This window comes from Prionailurus viverrinus, chromosome A1 (genome assembly GCF_022837055.1).
Source record: "Prionailurus viverrinus isolate Anna chromosome A1, UM_Priviv_1.0, whole genome shotgun sequence".
Taxonomy (NCBI): domain Eukaryota; kingdom Metazoa; phylum Chordata; class Mammalia; order Carnivora; family Felidae; genus Prionailurus; species Prionailurus viverrinus.
In genome coordinates, this window is record NC_062561.1 from 134,797,325 (window position 1) to 134,821,952 (window position 24,628).

General features: G+C 42.2%; 1 protein-coding gene across 2 annotated transcripts; it reads right to left on the reverse strand.

The window, feature by feature from the left end:
* Positions 1–3,346: 3,346 nt before the first annotated feature.
* Positions 3,347–21,385, reverse strand: CD180 (CD180 molecule). Of its 2 annotated transcripts, none has more exons than XM_047873893.1 (3): positions 21,154–21,385; positions 13,092–13,258; positions 3,347–9,107 (listed from the first exon to the last, which is right to left on the reverse strand). In XM_047873893.1, the coding sequence occupies exons 1-3, from the start codon at positions 21,241–21,243 to the stop codon at positions 7,379–7,381; spliced, it is 1,986 nt and encodes a 661-aa protein (XP_047729849.1). In that variant the 5' UTR covers positions 21,244–21,385; the 3' UTR covers positions 3,347–7,378. The 2 variants fall into 2 exon arrangements, with proteins under 2 accessions (XP_047729849.1, XP_047729851.1); XM_047873895.1 differs by having other exon boundaries at positions 13,092–13,254; positions 21,154–21,286.
* Positions 21,386–24,628: the final 3,243 nt, after the last annotated feature.

Here is a 24,628-nt window from a genome sequence, read left to right on the forward strand (position 1 = left end):
CTGAAAATTCTGCCCCTTTGGAATACACGCGCTGTGTTACACAGTGCTGTGCCGAAGTGACTTTCCCAGGCTGGAGACAGATTTCTACTTTTTGGGACTAGGTGCCCATCCACATCCATCCCTGTGATGCTGTCCCTGTAGTGCAAGTCCCAGCTCCTCAGCCTGCTGCTCTGTTCACATGGACATCCTTAGAACAAGCATGGCTGTCTGTCCTCAAAGAAAAAGAGCAACTGGTGAAGCTTGGGCTTGACCGTTTGGATTTAAAAACGCAAAGCCTTGGGGCACCTGGGTGGGTCAGTGGTTAAGCGTCCTGATTCATGGTTTCAGCTCTTGCCATGATCTCCCAGTTGATAAGTTCGAACTGCACTACAGCATATAGCCTGCTTGGGAGTCTCTTTTTGCCTTTCTCTCTGCCCCTCACCTGCTGGCTTTCCCAATCAATCAATCTCCCTCTCTCTCTCTCAAAATGGATAAATTAAAAAATGTATATTTAAAAATTTTTTTTAACACTTATTTTTGAGAGAATGAGACAGAGCATGAGTCGGAGAAGGGCAAAGAAAGAGGAAGACAAAGAATCCGAAGCAGGCTCCAGGCTCCAAGCTGTCAGCACAGAGCCCCATGTGGGGCTCAAACTCACAGACCGTGAGATCAAGACCTGAACCAAAGTTGGACACCCAACCAACTGAGCCACCCAGGCACCCCTAAAAAAATTATTTTAATAAAATAAAAATAAAAACACAAAGCTTTAGAAAAAGATTGCCTCCTTTTTTGCTATCTGTAAATTCTCATATCCAGTGACCTCTTTATTCTTCTTGCACCTTTGTGAAAAAGCAAAAAAGTCTTTAAAAAACAGCAAAACTCATTGCATAACATGGTCATTGAAGGCAAATTAGAAATACAGAAGAGAAGAAAAATGAATCCTTGCCATCCAACCAGCCGCTCATCATTCTTCAATTTATATAGGTTTTTAATTTTTTCAAAAACCTGAAATAATAGTGGAGGTGAGGTTTGCTGACCTCTTCTGTTTAGTATTGAATCACAAATATATTTCAATGTCTATAAATATACTGTGCAATATTGTTCATAATGGCTACATGGCATTTCACTTTATGGGTGTGCTATATTGCTTTCATTCACGTGCTCATGCATAGATAGCCGAGAGCCTCTGATGCAGACGATTGGGTCGTCCCACCAATTCTCAGCCGGCTTATGCCTGAGTTCATTTAATTTATCCCCACACTTCCTTTTATCCCCCCCTCCCACCCTCTAGGCAGCCATGTTAATTCATGGTTTATCTTTTTGTGTTCTTAGAAATTACTGGTATATTGTTTTGTATGCGTGTATTTTTAATTTATAAAAGCTATATTAATATGTCATTTTGGGTTGTTTTTTTTTTTCCCCATCAAGCTCTCTCTCTTGGCCCACAAACTGGCCCCTGTACCTGAAGGGGGAGGAGAGACCGAAGACAGTTGGCAGACCACTCCAGATTGGTAGGTGGCAGGTTTAATAAGCAAGGAAACTTACATATGAGTCTTGCCTTGGGTGGCCCCAAGACAAGTAGATCGCTACACCCATGTGCTAGAATCTTAACAGTTTATATATAGAGGCCATAACTGGGTTCAGTCACATGTACCATCCAGAGCAACAGAATGTTGCTTTCTTAAGGCTGCTTCTGGAAACCAGCTCCCACTGTGGGAATGGGGGGTAGAGTGTACATTCAAAGGACAGGGGAGGGCATGAGAAGCCTCTGATTGCCCAGATCCTGCTCATGTGTCAACCAGTAGTCCTGTCCTCTTGATGACCTCCTCCAACACTGTATGTTTAAGATTCAAGTACATTGCCATAGCTGTATCTAATCCATTGCTTGTGACTACTGTATCATACCCATGGTGGGCATCTTCTACACTTATCTACCCATTTTCCTAGTGATGAACACTCAAACTGCTTTGAACTTCCCCCTCCATAAATAATGTTGCACTAAATATCATTGTGGAGATGTGAAATTTTCTTGGGAAATATACCCTAGCAGAATTCACGGGCCACATACTTAATTGGACTAATTGTTGTCAGAGGGTCCTAGAATGGCTACACTAGTCTATGTCTGTAAGCCATGCATGCAGTTCCTACAACCCCACATCCCACCGGTGCTTTTATCCAGCTCTTCCTTTTTTGCCAGACTAACAGATCGAAACCTTTATCTCATTTTAAGTTCTACTTCCTGATTTCCTAGTGACACCAACAGGTTTCTAATATTGTTATCCCACCCAAGAATATAGAATATTTCTGCATTTGTTTAGATCATCCCCTAATTTATTTGGTCATGTGTCTATTGTTGGCTATTTAGGTTGTTTCCAAAGACCAGATAAAGAGAAAAAGGGAGACCCAACCTGTTTATAAAGCCCATGAAAGAACATGAAGAGAGAAAGAGTAGACAGATGGCTACACCAATGGCCACCTGTCTTCTTACCTTTGTGTCTCTAATACCTTATCTTGAACAGTCAAATGCTTAGAGGATATTATCAAAATTTGGGGGGATGAGAGGAGGAAGTTCAATGAAGTTCACTGTTTAATCTTTCATGAACATTCTTTCATAATGGCTTTTAAAAATAGTCTGTGTAGATTAGTTCTTTCCTTTTTTAAGATACGCATTATCCAGTAAATGATTTCATATCGTAAGTAATGGGATGGAATGGGAGTGGGGGACAGGGCATAGGTGGGAGAGCAGGGGAGGTTAGCAGCAGAATCTTGTGGCCTGAAAGTTGTGGCAGGAGACTAACAGGCTTTCTGCCTGGGATGTCTCACCCTTGGATTTGAAGGCTTCTTAGCCCCTTATTCCCATTTTGTTACAAAATTTCCTCTTATAGAAAATGGAGCAGTTCTTCAACTCATTTGTTGCATGGAGCCTTATATATGACTCTGTCATTGGTTGATAACACTAAGTTTAAGGAAGTATATTTTGCATGGAATCATTTGGCGTAGAATCCAGTGCCAACCCCAGTCTAACCAAATTCCAATATCTGGGGATGGGGCAGGGGGGCGGGTAGAGGAATCTGTTTGGTAATGAATGCCCAGATGTTTCTGGTGATAAACCAGTATCTAGGAGCCACACCTGCCTGTCCCATTCTTCTGTAGCCTTCAAGCTTACTCCCCCACCCCCTATCAGACATTCTAACTCTTAATATTCCAGGCGACTGATTCTAGTGAAATACCCAGGTTCCCCACTTGTGACTTGCTTAGAACCAATCCCTTCTTTCTTGCCATAACTCGAGTTAATTTTTTCTTTAGCATTCAAGACAGATAGAAACAAGGTCAACCACCCCTCTTGCATCTTATAATAATACACAAAAACATTGAAAAGCCATTTATTTCATACTTTTGTAAACTTCAAAATTACAAATGACACTTCTTGAGGAATTGGACAAGTAGGAATGGTATGACAGCTTCCTGTCTTGAAATTTTACTGATCATGCCTGTGTTTGTGTCTGTGCTGTGTTCAGTTAGCAGTGATGGCTGCTGGCTCTGGGGAAAGGTATAATTTGCTATCAGATTGTGGGAATTGCAGCTCACGCAGAGAGTCCTCTGTGATGGAGGCCAGTCAACTTTTATGGACTTCAATGCTATTTGCTTCAGTACACTTTGAAATGCAGGGTCAGCTCACTGAGCTACAACATGCAATAATAACACATTTTTATAGGAATAGCTTGTCAGAGCAGTAACAACATACGATACATAAAACCAATAAACACACCATGTCTACAGATTCTATCCTAGTAACCAGGATAAAGCAATAAAATTGACAGCAGTTATCAAAAAGCTGCCTTTCTGACTTTGTAGGGTGAATTTACTGTTGCTTAAAACAGAGGAGCTGTCACAAAGCCTTAGATCAGTGTGCAGTTACAGAATAGCAAGTTGCATTACAGGGAAGGGGCACACCCCTGATAAATGAAAGCAAGATGGGCAATTACATTTTGCTAGGGCTTAGGACCCTACCATCTATCATGTGATGCAATCTGCATCACAGATATTCCACACAATACTTTTGTTTCTGTTTCAACACATTAACCATTATGGAGAACCATGTGGCTATAGAGTGGTAAGATGGCAATTAGTGTATCGTCTCTACAGCTTAAATCCTGCAGTCAAGAAAGAGCTTAAATTTGCTAGAATGCGAGGGAACTCAGTCCATTCTGGTTCTGTCTTAGACTGGATTCATAGAGTGTTGAGTTCCATCCTGCCTGATATGGATGAAAGAAGGAAGGAAAGCATGAAACCGGTAGAGAAGGAGGGAAGCACAGAGAGAGAAGGAGAAAAGGAGAGAAGGGAAGAAACAGCAAAGAAAAAGGAAAGAGAAATAAAGAGAAAAGGCAGAGAAGGAGGAAACAGTGAGCATGGTTTTTCATCTTTGTGGTCACTACCAGGAATAGTTCCCAGAGTTTCCAGAGCTGATCATTTAATTTGGTACAAGCAAATTAATGAAATCAACAAAACAAATGAACTATGTGTCCTGCTACCTTCCTGCCTGAATCCTCAAAGATGAATGGCTCTTGCACAAGAGTGGGCAGCATGGGGTGGTGTAGTTAGCAGGGATGCTCTCTCTCTTGACTCAGGAGGGTTGGCTGCCTGAACTTACAAACTAACCCTGCCTTCACGTCCCTAGAAAGAGGGGTCTTTGGTGTAGCACCAGTTAGGAAGCTGCCTGTTCCACACACTGACAGAGGCTGGCCAAGGCAGCCATGCCCACTTCTGCCTTAGGTCCCTTCTGAGCCCAAAACTCAGTGAAAAAAGTCTCGGTCATTGCCAGACTCAAGGCCAATACCAATACAGCAGTGGCTCAAACTGGCCTTCTCAGAATGTTGTTCCACCCTCCTTAGGGCCAGGGAAGGAAGAAAGGGGGATGATGGGTGTGTCCCCATTCCTCATATTTCTAGCACTTACTTCTTCCACACACATCTTTAAGTGACTGCCTCTCCAGGGCTCCCTCGGGAAAGCTGAGGAAAACTTCCTTTTCAGGCACCTGTTTTCCCAAACACTGATACTCAAGGTAATTAAAGCAGCTAATTGTGTGCTGTTTCATTGCATTAGCAGAGTGGTGCTCTGCCTGTGCCCACTCACCAGGTCCCCAGGCCACCTAGAGCTCAAGGGGATATAGTACCCTTTCATCTCTGCTACCTCTCTCCACTTTGAAGGAAGGATGCCTTTGAGTTGGGAGTTACCTGAGGATGCGGAAGAAGGTGAAGAAGGTGTAAGCTCTCGGACACTTTGACCTTCTTCCAGAAAGTAAGGGGGAAGGGAAAGGCCCTTCAGAATAACTTTGAGATAATATGCCTGCTAATAGGCCCTGGGTAAACTGTGGCCTGAGAGTTAACTGGGGTACCTCCTTCTTAGTATTTCTCACAGTGGGAATAGGGTGAGACCAGTGAGACACCCATCTTGGGTGCTAAATTTAAGGTGCACCAAAGAAATCAGTAATGAAGATAATATTTTAATGCAATATTAAATTAAAAAAGACTAATGCAAAATATCAACCATGAACAAAATACCAAAATTTTAAACAGCGGCAGGATCAGTATTACTGATTTTTCCTTTTGTCTCAGGCCCTAACATGGTTCAGCATGGGACTATTTTGGATGCTGTTTTTAAAAATTTTGTTGTTTTATTACAGATTTTTTTCATTAATCAAAAGTTTTTAAATATTGCATTAAATTATTTTTGTCTTGATTACTGAGGTTTTTTGGTTCCCCCTTAGATTCTGTGCCCAAGGCAAGCACCTCTGTCCCTTTACCGTGTGTTGTTAACCAAGATTTTCTGGGAAAACTTGGCCTCCCACCTAGTACTACCCCCAAAAAATCCCCCAAGACTACGAGACAAGCAGAGCAACTGCAGGAGAGGTTTATGGCATTTCTTCACTATTTCCTGTCTTTTTTGCCATTCTTGGGGGATATAGCGGTAAAGAGAGGTTGGTTCCCAAGTTTCCACTCTGTTAATATGTCCCACTGTTAGACCCCCAACATAAGGGCTAATAAATTCTGATTGGATATGAAAGTTAATTTTATTTTGATATTCCAATCAGATTTTCATAACTCGAGTTACCACCTCTAGCCTAAAATTTGTTACAGAACTTAAGGTCCTATGAATGCAACACCCTGAATACAAGAGATTTCAGCTCTTGTCCACCATTCCAGACCACAGAAAATCAAGCCTTATAGGAGTGGACCCTTTGGGTCTTGCAAGGCCTAAATCCTAACACTTTCTGCTTCTCTGTCCTTTCTCTCTACATTCAATGGTCCTGTCTAATCTTTTCCACTGGTACAATCATTGCTGACACCCCCAGACTCAGCAGAAACTCACTGAGCCAGAGTATTGTGTTGTGGACAACTAGAGCACAGTGATGCTTTCTTCCACTGGTTTTCATTGGAAATGCACTAGCTCGATTGCTATCCCAGGTGAATAGACTTTTGAGAGATGCCCTGGGAACCAAACCACCATTTATCTCATAGTTCCTGTGGGAAAAAAGCTTCTAAGGACCAGACATTCAAATGAGAAGAGCATTTGGGCCACAGCCATGTGTAAGGTAGGATTTGTAATATAAGACCAAGCACACAAGATCGGTAGGAAACTTCCGTGGTTCTGAAGTGAGAGTGGCCAATGTAGCAAAAATCCTAGATTGGGGGTTGGGGGACTGGTGGGGTGGTTTTTGCTTTTTGGTTTTTCTTTTTTGTTTTGTTTTGTTTTGTTTTGTTTTGTTTGTACCTATTTACACCCTAGTGGAATTGTAGAGACCTTAGAGACTTAGAATTAAGGAGATAAATGAAGTTGGTTTGATGTCACGATTCATTTCTCAGCCTCTTCTTTTAAATTCTCTTGTGTATTCCCTTTTTCATTAAAAAAAAAAAGCATTGAGACTTTATCCTCAACAAGTTTCTCAAATGACTGTCTTATTGAGGACTCAGAGCCAAGCACGATGCCCAAGCCATAGGAGACAGAGTTTGGACTGGGGTCACCAGTGCCACCAAGTTGTGGTTGTTGGTCTCCTTTTAGGGTCAGGGTGGGCGCTGCTTCGGGAAGTGTCCATGAGTGGAAGGAAGATCACCTCCTCGAACATTCCTCTCCTGGCCTTTCCCTGCCACGGGTCCTCCAACCACCTTTCATGTGAGCAAATGGCTCTGTGTCTCTCACAGCTGTTGTTTGGTCCCCTGGTCCTAGTCAGTTTACATTCCAGGAAGGTTCATTAGCTCTGGGACTCAGAAAAGCACAGCAAGTCCTGTCCAGCTGCAGGAACCAATCTGAAAATTCTGACAGCCAACAACAGACAACAGTTCCTTTACTTGGGGCAGTTTCCCTAAACACATTCATTTGCCATCTCCAGAAAGCTTCAGCACTAAATGTGCTCGTATTTCCACCTGAGGAGGAATTTAACTGAAAAGACGAGCAGAATGGCAATGAAGAGTAAAAATACTATAAGAAAGAAAATGCCCACAGCCGTAATCCCACAGGACAGTTCGACATCATACAGCTTAACTCCCCTTAAAGATGGAGGGTTTGCACACATGGTTTCCTCCACACCCTCAATTTTCTGCAGGTTTTCTTTGTACCATGTTATAAAATGTATGTTCGAACAAGTGCAGTCCAGGGGATTGTGGCTTAAGTTAATGGTGTTCTGCTGGGACAGGGTGTGGAGGAGAAGAGGTGGGATGGCGTGGATGCTGTTGACGGCCAGATTGAGGTAGATCCCCTGAAGATGGCTAAGAGCATCGATGCTATCGCCCGTCAGGCTGTTGTAGCTTAAGTCTACGTGACTCATTTTTCCAAGGCTCTGGAATGCTTGCTTGTCTATGGAAAGGAGGTCACAGGAGGATAAACTAAGAATCTCCAAGCTGTTCAAGGGCTGAAGTAGGTTGGTCTTTGAGATGCGCCTATCTTGAAAGTGATTCCCCTGTAAATTTAGATGGCGGAGATCCACCAGGCCTGCTAGAAGGTGCTGATTGCTGGTATCCAGGAGACAGTGAGAAAGATTCAGAACCTGTAGGAGACGGAGGTTTTGAAAAGGACTTTGTGGAGCCTTAATGCGCAAGTGGGTAAATGCCAAATCTAGATGTTCTAACTGAGGACATTCTTTGAATGCCTGACTCTGAAGACCAAGAGGCTCATTGTAGCTCAGGTTTAGGTATTGTAAGTGGGGCAGGTTTTTGAGTTGCAGATTGCAGCAGTCGGAAGCTTCTATATCATTGTGGCTTAAATCAAGTTTCTGAAGATTTTCTAGTTTTTCCAAACACCCAGCACCGAAGTCAAGTGTTTTCATGTTGCCTTTGATAGAGAGGTCTGTGAGGGATGGAAAACTGGCAGCATTGATCTGACACAATTGGTCAAAATTATTTACATTGAGAACTAATTTCTTGAGAGCATTCATACTCTCAATCCCGGAGGGCAATGCTTTCAGGTGAGTTGCCGTGAGATCCAATTCCTTAAGTTGAGTGAAGCAGCGAAATGTGGTAGGTGAGATATTAGAGAAATGGTGCTTCTGTAGATTGATGCTTTCCACAGACATTTCACAAAGTCCCTCAAGCATGGCTGGAGTAAGGTCTTGGTCATCAGAGTCTTCGAATGTCCCCAGCCAGAGAGACTGAGTAGTGGAGTTCTGTAGACCTTTTAATATAACAGACAAGTTAAGAATCCCTCCAAATTTCAAACTTTGGAAGCTTTTTGAATGGAAAGCTCCAGGCTCAATGGCTTTAATGTCATTGCCATTGAAATTAAGGCTTAGGTTGGTGGCCTTCTCCAGAGCATTCATGTCTTCACTCGAGATATAGTATATAGCGTTATTCTGAAAATCCAGGACTTTCAAATTCTGTGTTGGGAAGTTCTCTGGGAACTTAATGGAGGAAATATGGTTGCTTCCAAGATGCAAACTTTCCAACTGTTCCAGATTATACACTGGGATAAACTCGAGATTGGATATTCCTGTTTGGATTAAAGAAAGATGCTTCAGCGATTTGGGCCCATTAAATGCTGTTTCTGCCATGAATATCAGGGGATTTCCAGTCAATACAATTGTGTTCAACTGATGCTGGTATTGAAAAGTGTCTTCATGTACCCAGTTAATTTGGCACCTTAAAAATTATTTAAAAATAATTAATTAGAAAAAAGAAAAACTCTGTCACAGTGACTAGTATTAACAAAGCCATCTTTTGTGTAGAGTAAAAACAGTATATATCGTTATTTGAGGTAAAAAATTAAAAATTTTCTGCAGCACCAACAGATTACCTGTCAAATTAATGACTAGCCTCAGTTCTGCACACTCTGATTTAGAATTTTTTCCAGAAATCTTATCCCTTTGCATTGAACTCTCAGAGGTTTGTTTATAGAATCTAGGGAGCAGTTAGTCATTTGACTTTAGGGAAAATGGAGGTATTATTTACTGTTGTAAGTAATATACAATATGTAGTATATAATGTATACTATAGAACAAATGATATGTGATATATGTATCTGTGTCACCCTGGACAAGTCACAAATTTTCTCAAACTTTTGTTCCATCTATAAAGTAAAGAAGTGATGAGTGCTTTAGGCAATGGCTTTTAACCAAATGATACATATGAAAATGCTCCATAGAAATATGGAGCAGTACAGGTGTCATCCTGGTAATGCACCTGAAGATACTGGATTACGCATGTGTCAGCACATGTGTGCGAGCGCGCACGCGTGCGCACGCACACACACACACACACACACACACACACACACACACAGCTACCCTGGAAGTCACTAAGGGAGTTCCTTAGAAACACACTAAAGGAGCTGTGAAAAATCAGCTGGAATCCCTAGGACCAAGTGAGCCCTGGTCACTTGTCATATTTGCCAATATCTGCCAGTCTTTGATGGCCTAAAGCCTGAGTTAAAATGAGCCACATGTGCCATGGCAGGAGACAAAGTTTGGGGTCCAAGCAGGGTAGGAGATCCTATCAAAAACCTACAGACCACCAAGATCTTCAGAAGGGATCCTTTCAGTGGATCACCTTAAAAAAAGAAAGCTCATAGAGGGTGACCTTGAGGATATGTGTTTATCTTGGCCCATGGCTTTAGATGGAGCAACAAGGATAACAACGAGAAAAGTCTCCCCCTGGGATTCTCTAACCGTAAGTTTCCACTCACGAGGGCTGGGGTCTGAACTGACACTACCTCTGTGGACCTCCCAAAAGGAGCCCAGGTAGAAAATTGAGTCTAAAATGGCTCCAGAATGGTAGTGACTTCAGAGAGCAGCAGAAGTGAATAGAAATTTCTTTTTGAGTGATACACCTATTTAATTAATTTGTAATAAAAAATACTTGCAAACCTAAAGTAAAGATAGTAGTACAATGAACTTTCATATACCACACGGGTGCAGCAGTTCTCAAGATTTTGCCAGATATACTTCCTTGCTTCTTCTATTCCCTCCTCTCCCTCCTGAAGTGGTTTAAATCAAATCCTAGACATCCCGAACATATTTCACTATGCATTTCCAGAAATATTTAGGCTTATTGTCTGTAGCCATAATGCCATGGTCTAATCCCAGGAAAGTATTTTAAACAAAGATTTACATCAAGTTCCAAAAGATAAATTAGCTCAAAATAAAACTTCACTGAATACATAAGGGCAATTCATTAGCCAAAATCAGTTTTAAAAAAATGTTCTATGGGAACACCTGAGTGGTTTAGTCAGTCAAATGTCCAGCTCTTGATTTTAGCTCAGGTCATGATCTCACGGTTCATGGCATAGAGCCCTGGGGCGGGCTGCACTCTGGCAGCACGAGCCTGCTTGGGATTCTCTCTCTGTCTCTCTCTCACCCTTCCCTGCTTGCCTGTGTGCACATGTGCTCTCTGAAAATAAATAAACTTAAAAAAAATTATAAGTATATTCTGCATAATTAAGTGAAAGAAACAACAGATACCAGAATTATCAGATATATCTCATAATACATATATGATTTGGAAAGAATATGTGATATTCCTGATATATATTATCAGAATATATCATATATTTAGATCAAACGTGCATTTGATATGTTTAAAGGAAACAGTGTGAACCAATAATAGGAAGAAGGAAAAACTTATTAAAGCTGATCTGATATATCTGAAATGAAAAGTCATTGAAATTTATTGAAATAGGAAGTTAATGAAATTGAAAAGCCAATGGATGGTTTATACAAGAGATTAGCTGAAGAGGGTATTAATGGACTAAAAGGGGCTACGAGAAAATTATATGGAATATAGTCCAAAACACCAGAGGTGGAAAACAAGAAAGATATATTGAGGTTACAAAGGATGGATGAGAAGATGCAATGTAAATCTAATCAGAGATCCAGAAGAAATAAAAGAGTGACCAGGAGCAAGCCAAGTTTCAAACAAATAATGGCTAGACTATTTTAGAATTGATGAAAGGCACTAATCACAGATTCAGGGAGCCCAAGCATCTACACAGTGCAGCCCTGTGATATTACAGAATACCAAAGACAAAGAGAAACCATTGAAAACACCCAGAGAGAAAAGATCACCTACGTGTGCACAATGATTAGACAGACAGGTGACTATCTAACAGCAAGAAGGCACAAAGCGAATGGTAGCATCAAAGGGCTAACTAAGAACAAAAAACCGTCACTTGCAATCATGCCAGAAAAGACTGTCTTTCAAGAAAGAGAGTAAAATAAAGACATTTTTGGAAAAACAAAAACCAAGGGAGTTTAATCCTAAGAGACTTTCACCAAAGACATTTTGGGGGATGTACTTCAGGAAAAAAGAAAAATTATTCCAGAGAGGAAGTCTGAAAAGCAAGATGGAAGAATGAGCAAAAAACCCCAGAAAACATGTTGGTAGAGCTAAAGAAATGTGGCTGTTTAAAAGAATAAAAATTGTATCTGATTGGTGGCCAGATGAAAGGCAGGGGCTAGGGGACTAAGGAGAGGGATTTTAGGAAGTATGAGGTCATATTTTTTATCATCTTTCAAAAATAACAAGAGGAAACTTAGAGTCTTCTATCTAGAGAAGCTGTCATGGCCCCATGCACTCCTTCAAAATGTGGTCAAATCCATTTCATCTAAAAATGAGAAGTGGTAAAGCAGAGGGCAAGTAAATGTCCTGGGGGCATACTAGGTAGGTAGCAGAGTAATCTCTGTCCCTAACTGCAAGGGCAAGACTTTGTCTCAGTGAAGTGTTGCTAGGCAACACTTATTCTGGAATCTTGGCCATGGAGGTGGCCTGGGGTCATTTGGGGGACTCTGGACTGAGAGTCAGGAGAGCAGAGACCCAGTTGCCTTACTCTGTGACCTTAACCAAACTCACCAAATCTCCTTGAGCTTTCATTTCCTCTTCGAACATGAGTTGGACTGTAATATACAGCATGCCTACCTCCCAGGGGTGGTTATAAAGATGAATATAGTCTTACGGATGTGAATGTTCTACTACCCTGGGCAGAAGCTGAAACCGAACCACCTAAGAAATAGAGCTGCTGCAAGGGATACATCCCTCATACACATGCAAAGCCCTTTCCCCTCTTACACACACACACACACACACACACACACACACACACACACACACAATCATGTTGCAATTCCCTTCTGGTTTCTTCTCTTATTTTCTTGTAATACTTCTGCCTTCTGGTTCACAAACACTTGTTCAGTATTTGGAATCCTGACTCTGCTTCTAAAATTAAATGATGGAACTATTTTCCCAACTTACAGGGGAAAAAGTTAGTGGCTTATGTGTTTCTTCTGCAAATTTTTTTTAAAATGTTATCACCCAATAATAAACTACGCTAACATGTAGTATAATATGGCATCTGACTGAACGAAAGATTTGTCTTTAGTATTCCTTAAAACTTCTTAAACAACACTGTTGATGCAGCATCGTTTGAAAACAATCCACTGTTCTGTTCAGTTATTGGGTTTCATTAATACAACATTTCACCTGCATAAAAATATTTCATGGGGAAGAGTAAACACACAGTATAGGTAGAATGCCCCTGTGCTCCCAAAAGAAGGTCCTGGAAACAATTTGAATGCAGGCTGTATTATTCCATAAGTAAAACATCAGCCACACAGAAGGAACTCAGATACATACCTGGTTAAGTCCAAAAACATAAGATCTATGAGTCTGGTGAAAGTCGTATTTTCAATTACAGGCAAGAAATTAAAGCCAAATTCTAAAAATTCTGTTGTGTTTGGTAGAGTGTCAGGAACTTCTGTGAGACCTAAATTTTCACAGTTATATGTTTTGTTGGCTTCTTTCTGACAAGAGAAACAACGGAAATTAATATCAGAGTTGGTAATTTGATTGATTAGCAAAATTACACATATTTTATCCTTTGCACAGCAATCCCACTTCTAGCAATCTTACCAAATACACACCTGCAAATACCCAAAGTGACTTGTGCATAAGATTATTTATTTTAGTATATTTTTGTAATACCAAAAGGTAGGCAGTCACCAGATTATTCATCACTGTAGGACTAGTTGAACAAAATATGGTCCATTCACAAGATGGAATCTTCTGCAGTTGAAAATGGAATGAATAGGGTCTCCACATGTTAATATGGAGTGACATCCAGGCATACTGTAAGGTGTAAAAAGCAAGGTGCAGAATGAACTTATAGTATATACAGTATATGGTATGTCACATATAGCATACTGTATGTGTATTTCTTACATTTGCAAAGAGAAGCCATGGGGAAAGGCCCCACACTCATCGCCTTGAAGGGGAAAAAAGGAACCAGATAGAGAAGCAGGGAAGGAAGACTTATCTTGATTATACTTACACAGTTCTGATTTGGGATGCATGGAAATGTTTTATTTCATTTTGAAAACAGATCAACTCTGCGTTAGCATCAACAGAACAAGACAATCAGACATTTCGCACTTTCTGATGGAGACAGATTCCTGCCCCCCCAGAAATTAAATTTGAATATAAGACTTTAGGCTTAATTTACAGCCTACAAATGAAACAAGAGATTTAAGTTAAAACAGCCTTCACGGTAGCTGTCAGCCAAATGCCCAAGGCGGAGCATCCTGTAGAATAACTAACTTTGTTTTGTTGACATGTGAATGGTGTTGGGGAAGTAGAGAGGAAGGTGGATGGGGCAAGAGGAGACTGCTCTTGTTAAAAGAGACAGCAATAGAAGCTCTTTAAGAGATACAACCAACAACAGAGTAGCCCTCGTTTTGATTCTGATTCACATGAAGCACCAGGAAAAGACATTTTATAGACTATCAAGAAACTTTGAGGACACGATATTAGAGAATATTAAGGAATTAGGAATTTTTGAATGATAACAGCCATGTTCTCATTCTTTTGAAATGCATTTTGAAGTATTTCTGCATAAAATGACTTGATGTTTGGGATTTCTTTTAAAATATTCTGGGCATGAAGGAGGGGAGGAGGGGATACATGAAATCAGTAGGCAAAATATCAGTGATTGTCGAACGTCGATATATACATGGAGGCTCCTTGTAACTACTTCTGTATCTGTTTCAAAATGTTCTGTCCCCATCCTCAGTTGCAGACAATCCTGCTTAGCTGGGAACAGAAGACTGAGCATGTTCTCCTTTACTATGAAGCCTGATGTTTTAGAGATGTCACATTTTAATTGCTTTCTGCTTTACTCCATCTTCTGCGTAGTGGTGCATTTTTTGTGGGTACCATGAGCGTATGCATGCTCACCTACTGGATATCACGTTTTCTTCTATATTGTGATAATATTATCAGTGTTACTGATGAAAATGCCATATTTTTATTTCCTTGTAATTCATTCCTCATTTTATAGACCCAACGTCCTCCAGGCACTGCCACAAATCCACCTAATGTCCTTGAAATTCACACTTCGCCTTTAAAACTTAAGATGTAGCTGACTGGTGGGAAAAACACATGTTGCCAGACCCCCCTTGTGCCCATGCACATGGATGGCCCCAAGAGGAAATGAATGTAACTTCCCCAGTAGCTGCTAAGGTTTGGAGGAGCTTTGAGAAGACATTTCCCTTTTCTGACATGCACTGGCGTAACTGATGTCACATATACTTGGAGAAAGGGACCTTTCCTCAATTTGTCTTGAGCTATTCTGGTCCTACAGCAAAAGGCGCCACGCTGGCAATTCCCTCCTTCTCCTGAATATATAAGCGCCCGTGACACCTAAATTAGTCCTCTTCTGTGCTTTACTAAGCGCTTTTACTGCATTAATGTGATTCGGAAAGTTGAGAATCCAGCAGGAGCTCTATGGAGCCAGTGGCCTGAGGGAGCTTCTAGCAAATGGAAAGGCAGATAAATGAAATAGCTCAGTTTTATCCCGGTGAAAAACAAAACTAGTGGATAACATTCCCACAGAGTTCTGAGAAACCCACCATGAGCCGGTGTCATACATTAATCTCTACTTAGGTATAAAGTACAATGAACTCTCTGCCCTTGATTCCTGGGAGAACGAGGCAAATGACAAGAATTGCAGCTTATAAGAGAATTTAAAAAGCAAGCACATTTTGGAGAATGTCCTGAGCTCCACCCACGTGACCCTTCCCCTTTGGCTTTCATATTCACATTCTTGTACACTCACAGCTACTATTACAGATGGTGACATGAAGCGTCCCCTGCTCTGGAATCACTCAAGCAGCATTAAATTGTTTCCAGTTTCTCGAATTTTTTAAAAATTTTTAAAAATGTTTTTTATTTATTATTGAGAGACAGAGAGAGAGCATGAGCATGGGAGAGGCAGAGAGAGAGGGAGACACAGAATCTGAAGCAGGCTCCAGGCTCTGAGCTGTCAGCACAGAGCCCGACGCGGGGCTCAAACTCACAAACTGTGAGATCATGACCTGAGCCGAAGCCGGACGCTCAACCGACTGAGCCACCCAGGGGCCCCACCCCCTTAAAAAATTTTTTTTTAGTAGTCTCTCAAATTTTTTAAGGCAGGAAGTATACACACACACACACACACACACACGCACACACACGTTGTTCTCATTCCTTTTTTGTTGAGAGTAAATTGTAGACATCATGACCCATTACCCCTAAGTCTCCTGAGAACAAGGACGTCTCTTCTATAACCACAGTGCCAATGCCTAATTGAGAATATTGAACATTGATACAATGTTATTATACAGTGTACACATTTTGGCAATTGTCTTAATATTATCCTTTATAGTAATTTTGTTTTTTCTAGTCCACGTTCACACATTGCATTTAGTTTTTGTGTGTCTTTAGTTTGAGGCAATTCCTTAGCCTTTTGTTGTCTCTCATGGCATTGATATATTTATCAATAGCACACACACACACACACACACACACACACAATGTCCCTCACTTGAAGCATCTTTCCTCATGATTTGATTCAGGTTATACAGTTTTGGTAGAAATACTACATGAGTGAGGTTGTGTCTTTCTCACTGCCAGGATCCTCACAAAACTTTTTGAGAGGGAGTCGTGATGAGTAGAGCACAGGATTCTAGGACTGCAGCATGACCCTGCAATGGAGAAGGGACAGGATGCAGAGAAGGAATATAGGACTGGGCTGGCTGCCAGGGTCACATGTATAGTTGCTCCTCCAGGCAGATACCCACCCCTGCTTCTGCAGCCCCTGTGGGTCCTCTGAGCACCACGTGACTACTTCCCGTCAAAGCAGCCTTCATTCTCTAGCCCTCAGTGTGGGGTTATTGTCGAAAATCACCTTCTCCCTCTCCTACTTTTGCAGGTCCCTTCTTGATGTGAACCCGTGCAGCCAGGAGGGCTGTGTAAGGAGACACGGCATTCACAACAACCCCATGCCTACCCCCGGTCCTAAGTCATGGGCCATTTCCTCAGGACCTGCTGTGCACTGGGACCTGCACCAACCACTTTGTCTCCAGCTTCATATCAGAGCCATCCCTTTTCCACAGAGTGGGACTCGTAAGTGTTAAATCTGTGTTTGCAATCCCTTTTCCTTCCAGGTAATTCATTTGCATTTTTTCAATCAGGATCTTATTTTGCTTCCTTCTGCTGTAACTCTAACTCTCTGCTATCCCATTGTATTTTCTCGTCTCGAAAGTGTTGAAATCATTTTCTAATTTTGAACCTTTTGAGTTTCACCAAGTGCTGATTCCCACCTTTCTAACGTCTCCTCTGCATTCGGCATACACCGCAGCCAGCGACCCCATGCACAGAGTCTGGCATGCAGAACACTGAGCCTCCCTCCAGAGTTAGCAGTGTGACTGCATCAAATCCCAGAGTAACAATTACTCTCTGAAAATAAAACAAAAGATTCCCAAGAGGGCACAGTCCTAAAATTTCATTGTTAACCTGATTCCTACAGGCAAAGGGCATCCCAATTATATGCAGTTCATTTTCTATGTATCTTGAGTCAGACTGCTTGGGTTCAGATCCCAGCTTTCAACCACTAAACTGTATTCTCTGAGCCTTCTTTTTCGCCACCTATAGATGGGGGATAACCTTCTTTGTGGGCCAACTCGGAGGATTAATGAGACCATGTACGTTGAGCACTCATAAGAGGAGTTTGTGTTTTACTGGTTCATCACAATATCATGTCATTGTTTAGAGCTCTTCAGAAGCCTCTGTATCTGTGAATTTGTGAACTTGGAGTTCTTCCAAAAAAGAGCTCCACTAGGCATTTCCCACCCCTACCTAGGACTGAAGAAGGACTGTCTTCCTCCCATAGGTTTGAGCGGACAGGATAGCCACCATTGAGCCCATCTGAAATGAAGGGGCATGTCTACACTCCAGTGTAATTATTCAAGAGTGTATCTAAACTGTTACCAGAATTCAAATCACAGAACACTGTATTTCACTTACGCTTTGCACATCTGTCAGCCTCCAAAGACCTGGTCCTGGCTCTAATTTTGTTACTTATGGTTCACATGCATACAGAGAAAACAATAGAAGAATATAACACAAGAAACACACACATACAGAAGAAAACAACAGTAGAATATAACAGTGGAAGATTCCACATGGAGTGTTTATGGAGGCTCATTATATTTTTAGAGCTTGTCTACTTTAGAAATATTTTTCAAACAAAAAGTTTTACTAAAAATTCATCTTGACTCCCACTTCACATTGTATGCAGAAAACAGTTCCAGTCGGCTATAGCTCTAAATGTGAAACCTAACAATAGAGATAAATACAAAGTCAACTTCCAGAAAAGAGAGGATAATACTGTCATGGCCTCAAGGTCGGCAAATTTTTTTAAACAGGACAGAAATGCGCTGAGAATAAAGGAACAATTATAAATCCAGCTGCATTAAAGTTAAGAACTTTCTGTGCCTCTCTCATGTACACATGCACACATAGATATGCAAATGGCTAACAAAGTTGAAAATATCCTCAGTCATCAGGAAAGTAAAAATTAAATCCCAATGAAATATCATTATTCACCCATCAGAATTGTTAACACTCTTAAACAAACAATAGCAAATATTAAGATGGGGAGTAATCAGAATTCACATACATTGCCAATGAGTATAAATGGGTACTAACCCTTTGGAAAACAGGTTGGCGATACCTACTGAAATTAAATATATGTATACCCTATGACCCAATACATCCCCGCCCTGGCAAACACCTAATAAAGATTTGCATATTTGTTCGCTAGAGACAGAGATATGAATGTCCAAAGCAGCAGTGTTTATAATAGCCAAGAAATGGACAACAGTGCAAATGGCCACTAACAGTAGGATGAATAAATAAATAGTGGTTCGCTAGTACAACCGAATACCATTCAGCAATGAAAATAAAAAAATGATTGCTGTATGCAGCATCTTTGGTAAATGTCCCATATTTACTGCTTTGCGAAAGAAGCCAGACACAAAAGACTATACAGCAGGCGGTCTCTGGTATATAAAATTCACAAAGAGGCAAAATCTTTCTTTGATGATAGAAGTTAAGAGTACCGGGTGCCCCTGGGGGCTACTGACTGGGAATATGCACGAGGGGGCTTCTGAGTTGCTGAGAAGGTGCTATTTCTTGATCTGTGCGCTGGGCACACGGATGTGCTCGCTTTGGTAAAGACTCATTAAACTGTACACTTAGGATTGGGGAACCTTCTGTATGTATGTTTTACTTCATTACAAGTTTCCTAAACTCAAAACAAAGCAAAAAAAAAAAACCCAAACAAACCAACCCACCTTTGTTTTCAAGATAGGGCCTGATAAGCTAATGGGGGCCACATGAGCACACAGACAGTTTGTGGTTAATTCTGCTTCAACTGGAAGAGAGAACAAAAGAGGGAAAGGAAAGCCAGTATGAGGGCCAGGCAGGCTAGAGTAATGTGCACTTGAAAAGGGGCCAGACCCTTCAACCCAAAGCTTCCTCTTCCACCACGTCCATTTTTATTCCACTTTCTGCAGCCCAGAAGTTCCTTACCTTCAGGAACAAAATCTCATTCATCTTGGTAACCCCCAGAAACTTGCCAGTACACACATAGAGTGATGGCTGGTAAACAGCCTGAGAATCCTGCTGCTGAGAACTCAGACATGATAGAGGATATAAACGCCAAGTATAGATCCAATGTTAATTGCCTTGGTTCCAAGGCATTTAAAATCAGTCCTCTCAGAGGGAGGGCTGCAGTCTCACCTGACTTACCCAAAGGTGAAACCAGAGGTTTCAGTCTCACCTGACTTAACCAAAAAGGAAAGCTCTTACTGCCACATAGGGACAGGCCTGGAGATCCTAGGACCCTCAGCATCACTTTTGCCACCTGAGTGTCAGGGAGGCCTCAGAAACAGGCAACAAAAGGACTAGGGCGTGGTCCCTGTTTCTCTCCCCTCTACTCTGCCAAAGCAGGAGCCACTTGCAAAAAGCAACTGGCAACTCTGGAACCTAATGTCTTCAGTAGGAAGCTAGACTGGTCCAGCATTTCCATGGGCTTTCCAGAATCTCACAGGACTCCTGTGTGGGCTTCTGAAGGGCTGTGCAGGCTTTGTAGCAATGCAGGGATTTAAGAGTTGAACTGGTAAGCTTCAGAATGGGGTATTTAAAATAGCCTGGTTCCCAATAAGCTGGGAATTGTAATGTAAGTGTGATATTATCCTACCTGAGGATGTTGGCAGATGGTGGGTAGCATACCTACATGGTCACTGAGGAGGTGGTGTTCCCACTCCTACCCTCTTATCATGTCACCTACACGTATGTGTGTAATTGACCTTCTGACCTGAGTGTTGAAGAGAGAGCCTTCTGGGGCTGATAAAACCTCTTATTTGACCCCTTCTGTTGCGGGCTGCTTTGTGTCATTCCCAAATTCATATGCTGAAGTCTTAACCCGAGTACTCAGAAGGTGACTTTATTTGGAAAAAAGAGTCTTTAAAGAGGTAATTAAGTTGAACTGAGATCATTAGGATGGGCCCTAATATAGTATGACTGGTGTCCTTATGAGAAGAATAAATTAGACACATACAAAGGGAAGATGATGTGAAGACACAGAAGATGGCCATCTACACAGGGAGAGCCAATGAACGAGGTCTCCGAGAAACTAACCTTGCTGACGCCTGATCTTAGACGTCTAGCCCCCAGAATTATGAGCAGTTTCTCAGTCAGAGGAAGGTTGCAGCATTTTAGAAGATGGCAAGAGACCCCCTCCAAGAACTTCCCACGAGTTGGTAAATATTGTTAAGGCCAAAACAGAAGATGCAGTTTGGCTCTGTTCTCCAATGTTACTCCTGTGGGTCAGTAAAACAGATGGAGGGCTGTCCAATTCGAGGAGAAAGCCAGACTCATTCAGAGTGATCTCTATATGCTCTAAAACCTGGCACAGGCCATCTTCGCTAATCTCCAGGAAACTAAAAAACTGTTTGTGGAGTAGTGGCCATATGCCGGGATATTGGACAAACAGCACCTCCATTCTGGAAGCACATTTGGAAGGCTGCTCTTTGTACCGAGACCCTGTTGGTATCTTATGTCTCAATTAGGATCGTTTCGAGGGAATTGTTTGTAGAGGAGGAAAACACTCACTTCTTCCAACGGATAATTTTTGAGATCATCCCCTGGCTGAGCTCTATGGCTCCTTCTTCATTCTGAAGAAGAACCTTTCTCCATACCTTGTCACCCTTCTAAAGACAGTGAATATAGGGAGGCCAAGGCTCAGATAGGACTGCGTGCTGAGTCTCAAAATTTCCAGGCAGTTTAATCTGGATAAAGACAAACAGTTTGGACTCACCTCAGTGCACATCTGATCCGAGGAGGTGATGGCTTTACAGCTGGCAGAAAACATCACTGCCAACAGGAAGCAGCCGGCACAGGGAGCCATCACCCGAATGAGGCCACCCCAGCTTGGTGGGCTTATCTTGTGCCTGGAGCAGAGAAATGGAATCAAACTCTAATGGCCTCAGTTATTCGGCGGGCAGAGAAGTGCTCAGAAGGGTGATCTGGGAACAAGAAGTGCTGTTGATTGCTCAGCTGGTTCTGTGCTGCAAAAAAAAAAAAAAAAAAAAAAAGGAAGTCCCTTTTGCATATCACCAATCCTCCTTGCCAAAAATAGGTGAGAACCCAGCCTCAGAATGGCCCAGTGTGTTTCCTGGCAAATATGAATCAGTTGAGCACCCCTCTGGGGCCGGTCACCCGGACTCTCAGTGAGATGGTTTCTATGGACATTAGGCCAGCTTCAAGAGTTTGGCTAATTCCAACAGCTTCTGGTCTCTTCGGCGAGACAGACTATAGAAGCAGGAAGCTGTCCTCACAAAGGAGGCCACTTTGTTAGTTGTGCTAGGTGAGTGACCTGGACAGGTGCAGTGGCGTGCCTTGGGGGCAGATGGAAGGACCGGGTTCTGCAGTGGCACCTGCTGAGGTGGGTACTGGAACAGGAGGGAAAGGGCCATCCCCAGAAAGGGGCTGTACCCGCTCTTTGCACCTCCCCTGCTGCCTCAGGCACCCGGTTCGTATTGCCTCTGGTCTTGGTCCAGAAGGAGGACACATCCATCCTTAGACCCTGTGATTCAGGCCGGCTAAATCAGCTGGGGTGGAGTCTCCTCTTTTCCCCTTTGAACCCGACCCAGGGAAGCAGGGGACACTGCTGTATCCAGAGCATTCTGGCTGAGACAGCAGAGTTAAGGATGTCAGCCTTGGCTCTCTTTCTTCTTGGAAATAGCTTGAAGCAGGATTCCACTTGCCCTCATCATGGTGCAAGATGTGGTAGTTATTAAAAAAGGTCAAATTTCAAACATTCCTCCCTGGGCTGAATTTAGCTACTTCAGACGTTGTTTCCCAACCTTCTGGCACAGAGGGCCTGCTTGGCATTGCTTTTCTTCCACTTCATTTCCAAGAGTCCTGTTCTTAGCATCAGAGTTCAGAACAACTTGAGATACTGCTACCACTACTGTATTACTTCTGCTAATAAAGTCATTGTAGGACCTACCATTTATCGAGCACTTATTGTACGTCAGACCCCAGGTGGGATTCTTTTGTATGTGTTTATACCCTTATCACATTTTCTACCAGAGTGATGCTATTATTTCACCCACTTCATAGATGTAAAAACTGGTGTGGAGAGAAATTCAATGACCTCTCCAAGGCCACACGACTAGAAAATGGTGGATGAAGGCTTCAGATCCACTGTCTCACTGTGGAGACTGTGCCATTACCCTCCATAGTTTTACAGAGTTTTGCTTCCTGCAGGAGAGAAGAATGGGTGAGATAAAGAAAGTTCTTCGTCTGAAGGTTTCAGAGCAGATGCTAAAAAGCCAAGCAGGTTGGAGAAACTATGGCCCAAGCACTGTGCTAGGGCTTTCCTAGTCTCCCCTAAAACGCCATCGTTATCAATAGAAGCAGTTCCAAAGATGCTTTTGGCAAAACATGGTTCAAGCAAACCCAGGCTGATGACAGCCGTCTTGCTTTAAAGGCCTGAATCACGACGAGAAGCAAGAACTGGTCTTGAAGCAGGGGAGTTTTCAGCCTCAGATCCATTGGTTGTTAACTGAGTGAACTTGGGCAAGTCATGTCACTTAAGTGAGTCTGCTTCCCATCTGAAAACTAGAACAGGAAGTGCAGTTCCTGTTCTGCCGATCCCACAGGGTAATTATGAGGATCAAATGGGATCATACATGTGGAAATGCTCTCTTGACCTTTAATCCTTACATAAATACGAAGAAGGTGTTACTCCTCTGATTAACCAGTTCCAATGTCATGTAAATACCTCTATCAGGAAATTGTCTCCTGCCCCAGAGATGTTGAAAAGGTATATTACTTTTCTTTTCAAAAAAAAAAAAAAAGGTTTGATGGCTCAGTTAAGGCCATAGGATTTTGTCATTTTCCAAGGCCACACTATTTGCATATGATTTGCATGTGTTTGCATAATGGATTCAGAAGACTCACTGCAAGTGTATAAGACTAAAAGAAAATAAATGAATATGAGTGACCTTCTGCCATAGCATTCAAATCAAATATTCGGGGCATAATACCCTGAAATATGAAACAGATTAAAATTTAAACTATTGCAAACAGATGGGAAGATAGGTTTTAGAGTTCAAAGGCAAGAGTGAAACCCTGATTTGGTGCCAGGTTGTAAAGAATCACATACTCTTAAAGGTCACCCCATCCAATGATTTTCATGTCTGAATTCTTTCCTCCACACCCCTTGCCCCACCACTTTCCATAGACAAAACATACCCACTACATACTATGTTACATTCCAGTCTATTCTTTTTTTTTTAATGTTTATTGTTGAGAGAGAGGGAGTATGAGCAAGAGAGGTGCAGAGAGCGGGAGGACAGAGGGTCCGAAGCAGGCTCCACGCTTACAACAGTGAACCCGACGCGAGGCTCAAACCAAGGAACCATGAGATCACATGACCTGAGCCAAGGTCACATACTCAAACGACTAAGCCCCCCAGGAACCCCCCTTCCGGTGTATTCTGAAAAGCTTCAGGTGACAGAAAATTTGCTGTCCCCCAAGAAATTGTTTTGGCAAAATTTAACTGTATAAAACTGAAACCCTTAAACTTCTCTCCAATGATCCTCCTTTCCTCAGGCCAAAAGAACAAGTTCCAGCCCTTATCTATCTGCTGGTCCTTTAGCTATTTGGCAGTAGTTAGGAAGCCCCTGAATCATCCCTTTTCCAGATTAAAATTTTCTTGTTCCTCCAACTGTGATATACGTTCATGCATCATAAATCCCTAACAATCTCTCTGAATATGTTCCAAATCTCCCAAGAAGAGCAGTGACTTGATTCTAGCTCTAGGTTTGCCATTAATTTGTGTGTCTCAGTGTCCTCCTCTGTAAAGTGGAGTTGGACTGTAAGGCACTTCGTCATCTTCATCAAAATCCCATTTCTCTGTTTCAAAACAGTGATTTCCATTTTACTTACATAACGATGATTGGCGTGAGCCCATAAAATGGAGTTACACTTGCTCCAGGTGGACTTGCTCCTTGCAAACATGAAACACAGACAGCTTTGGCTGGAACAATGGACATCACAATTGCTGCTTTTCTGGTTAATTGCTTTGCCATTAAAGGATGGTCACCTGTTTTAAGAACCAGTTCTGGGGCATCTGGGTGGCTCGGTCGGTTAAGTGTCTGACTTCGGCTTAGGTCATGATTTCACGGTTAGTGAGTTCGCGCCCCACATCGGGCTCCCTGCTGTCAGCGCAGAGCCTGCTTCAGGTCCTCTGTCCTCTTTCTCTGCCCTTCTCCCATGGGTTC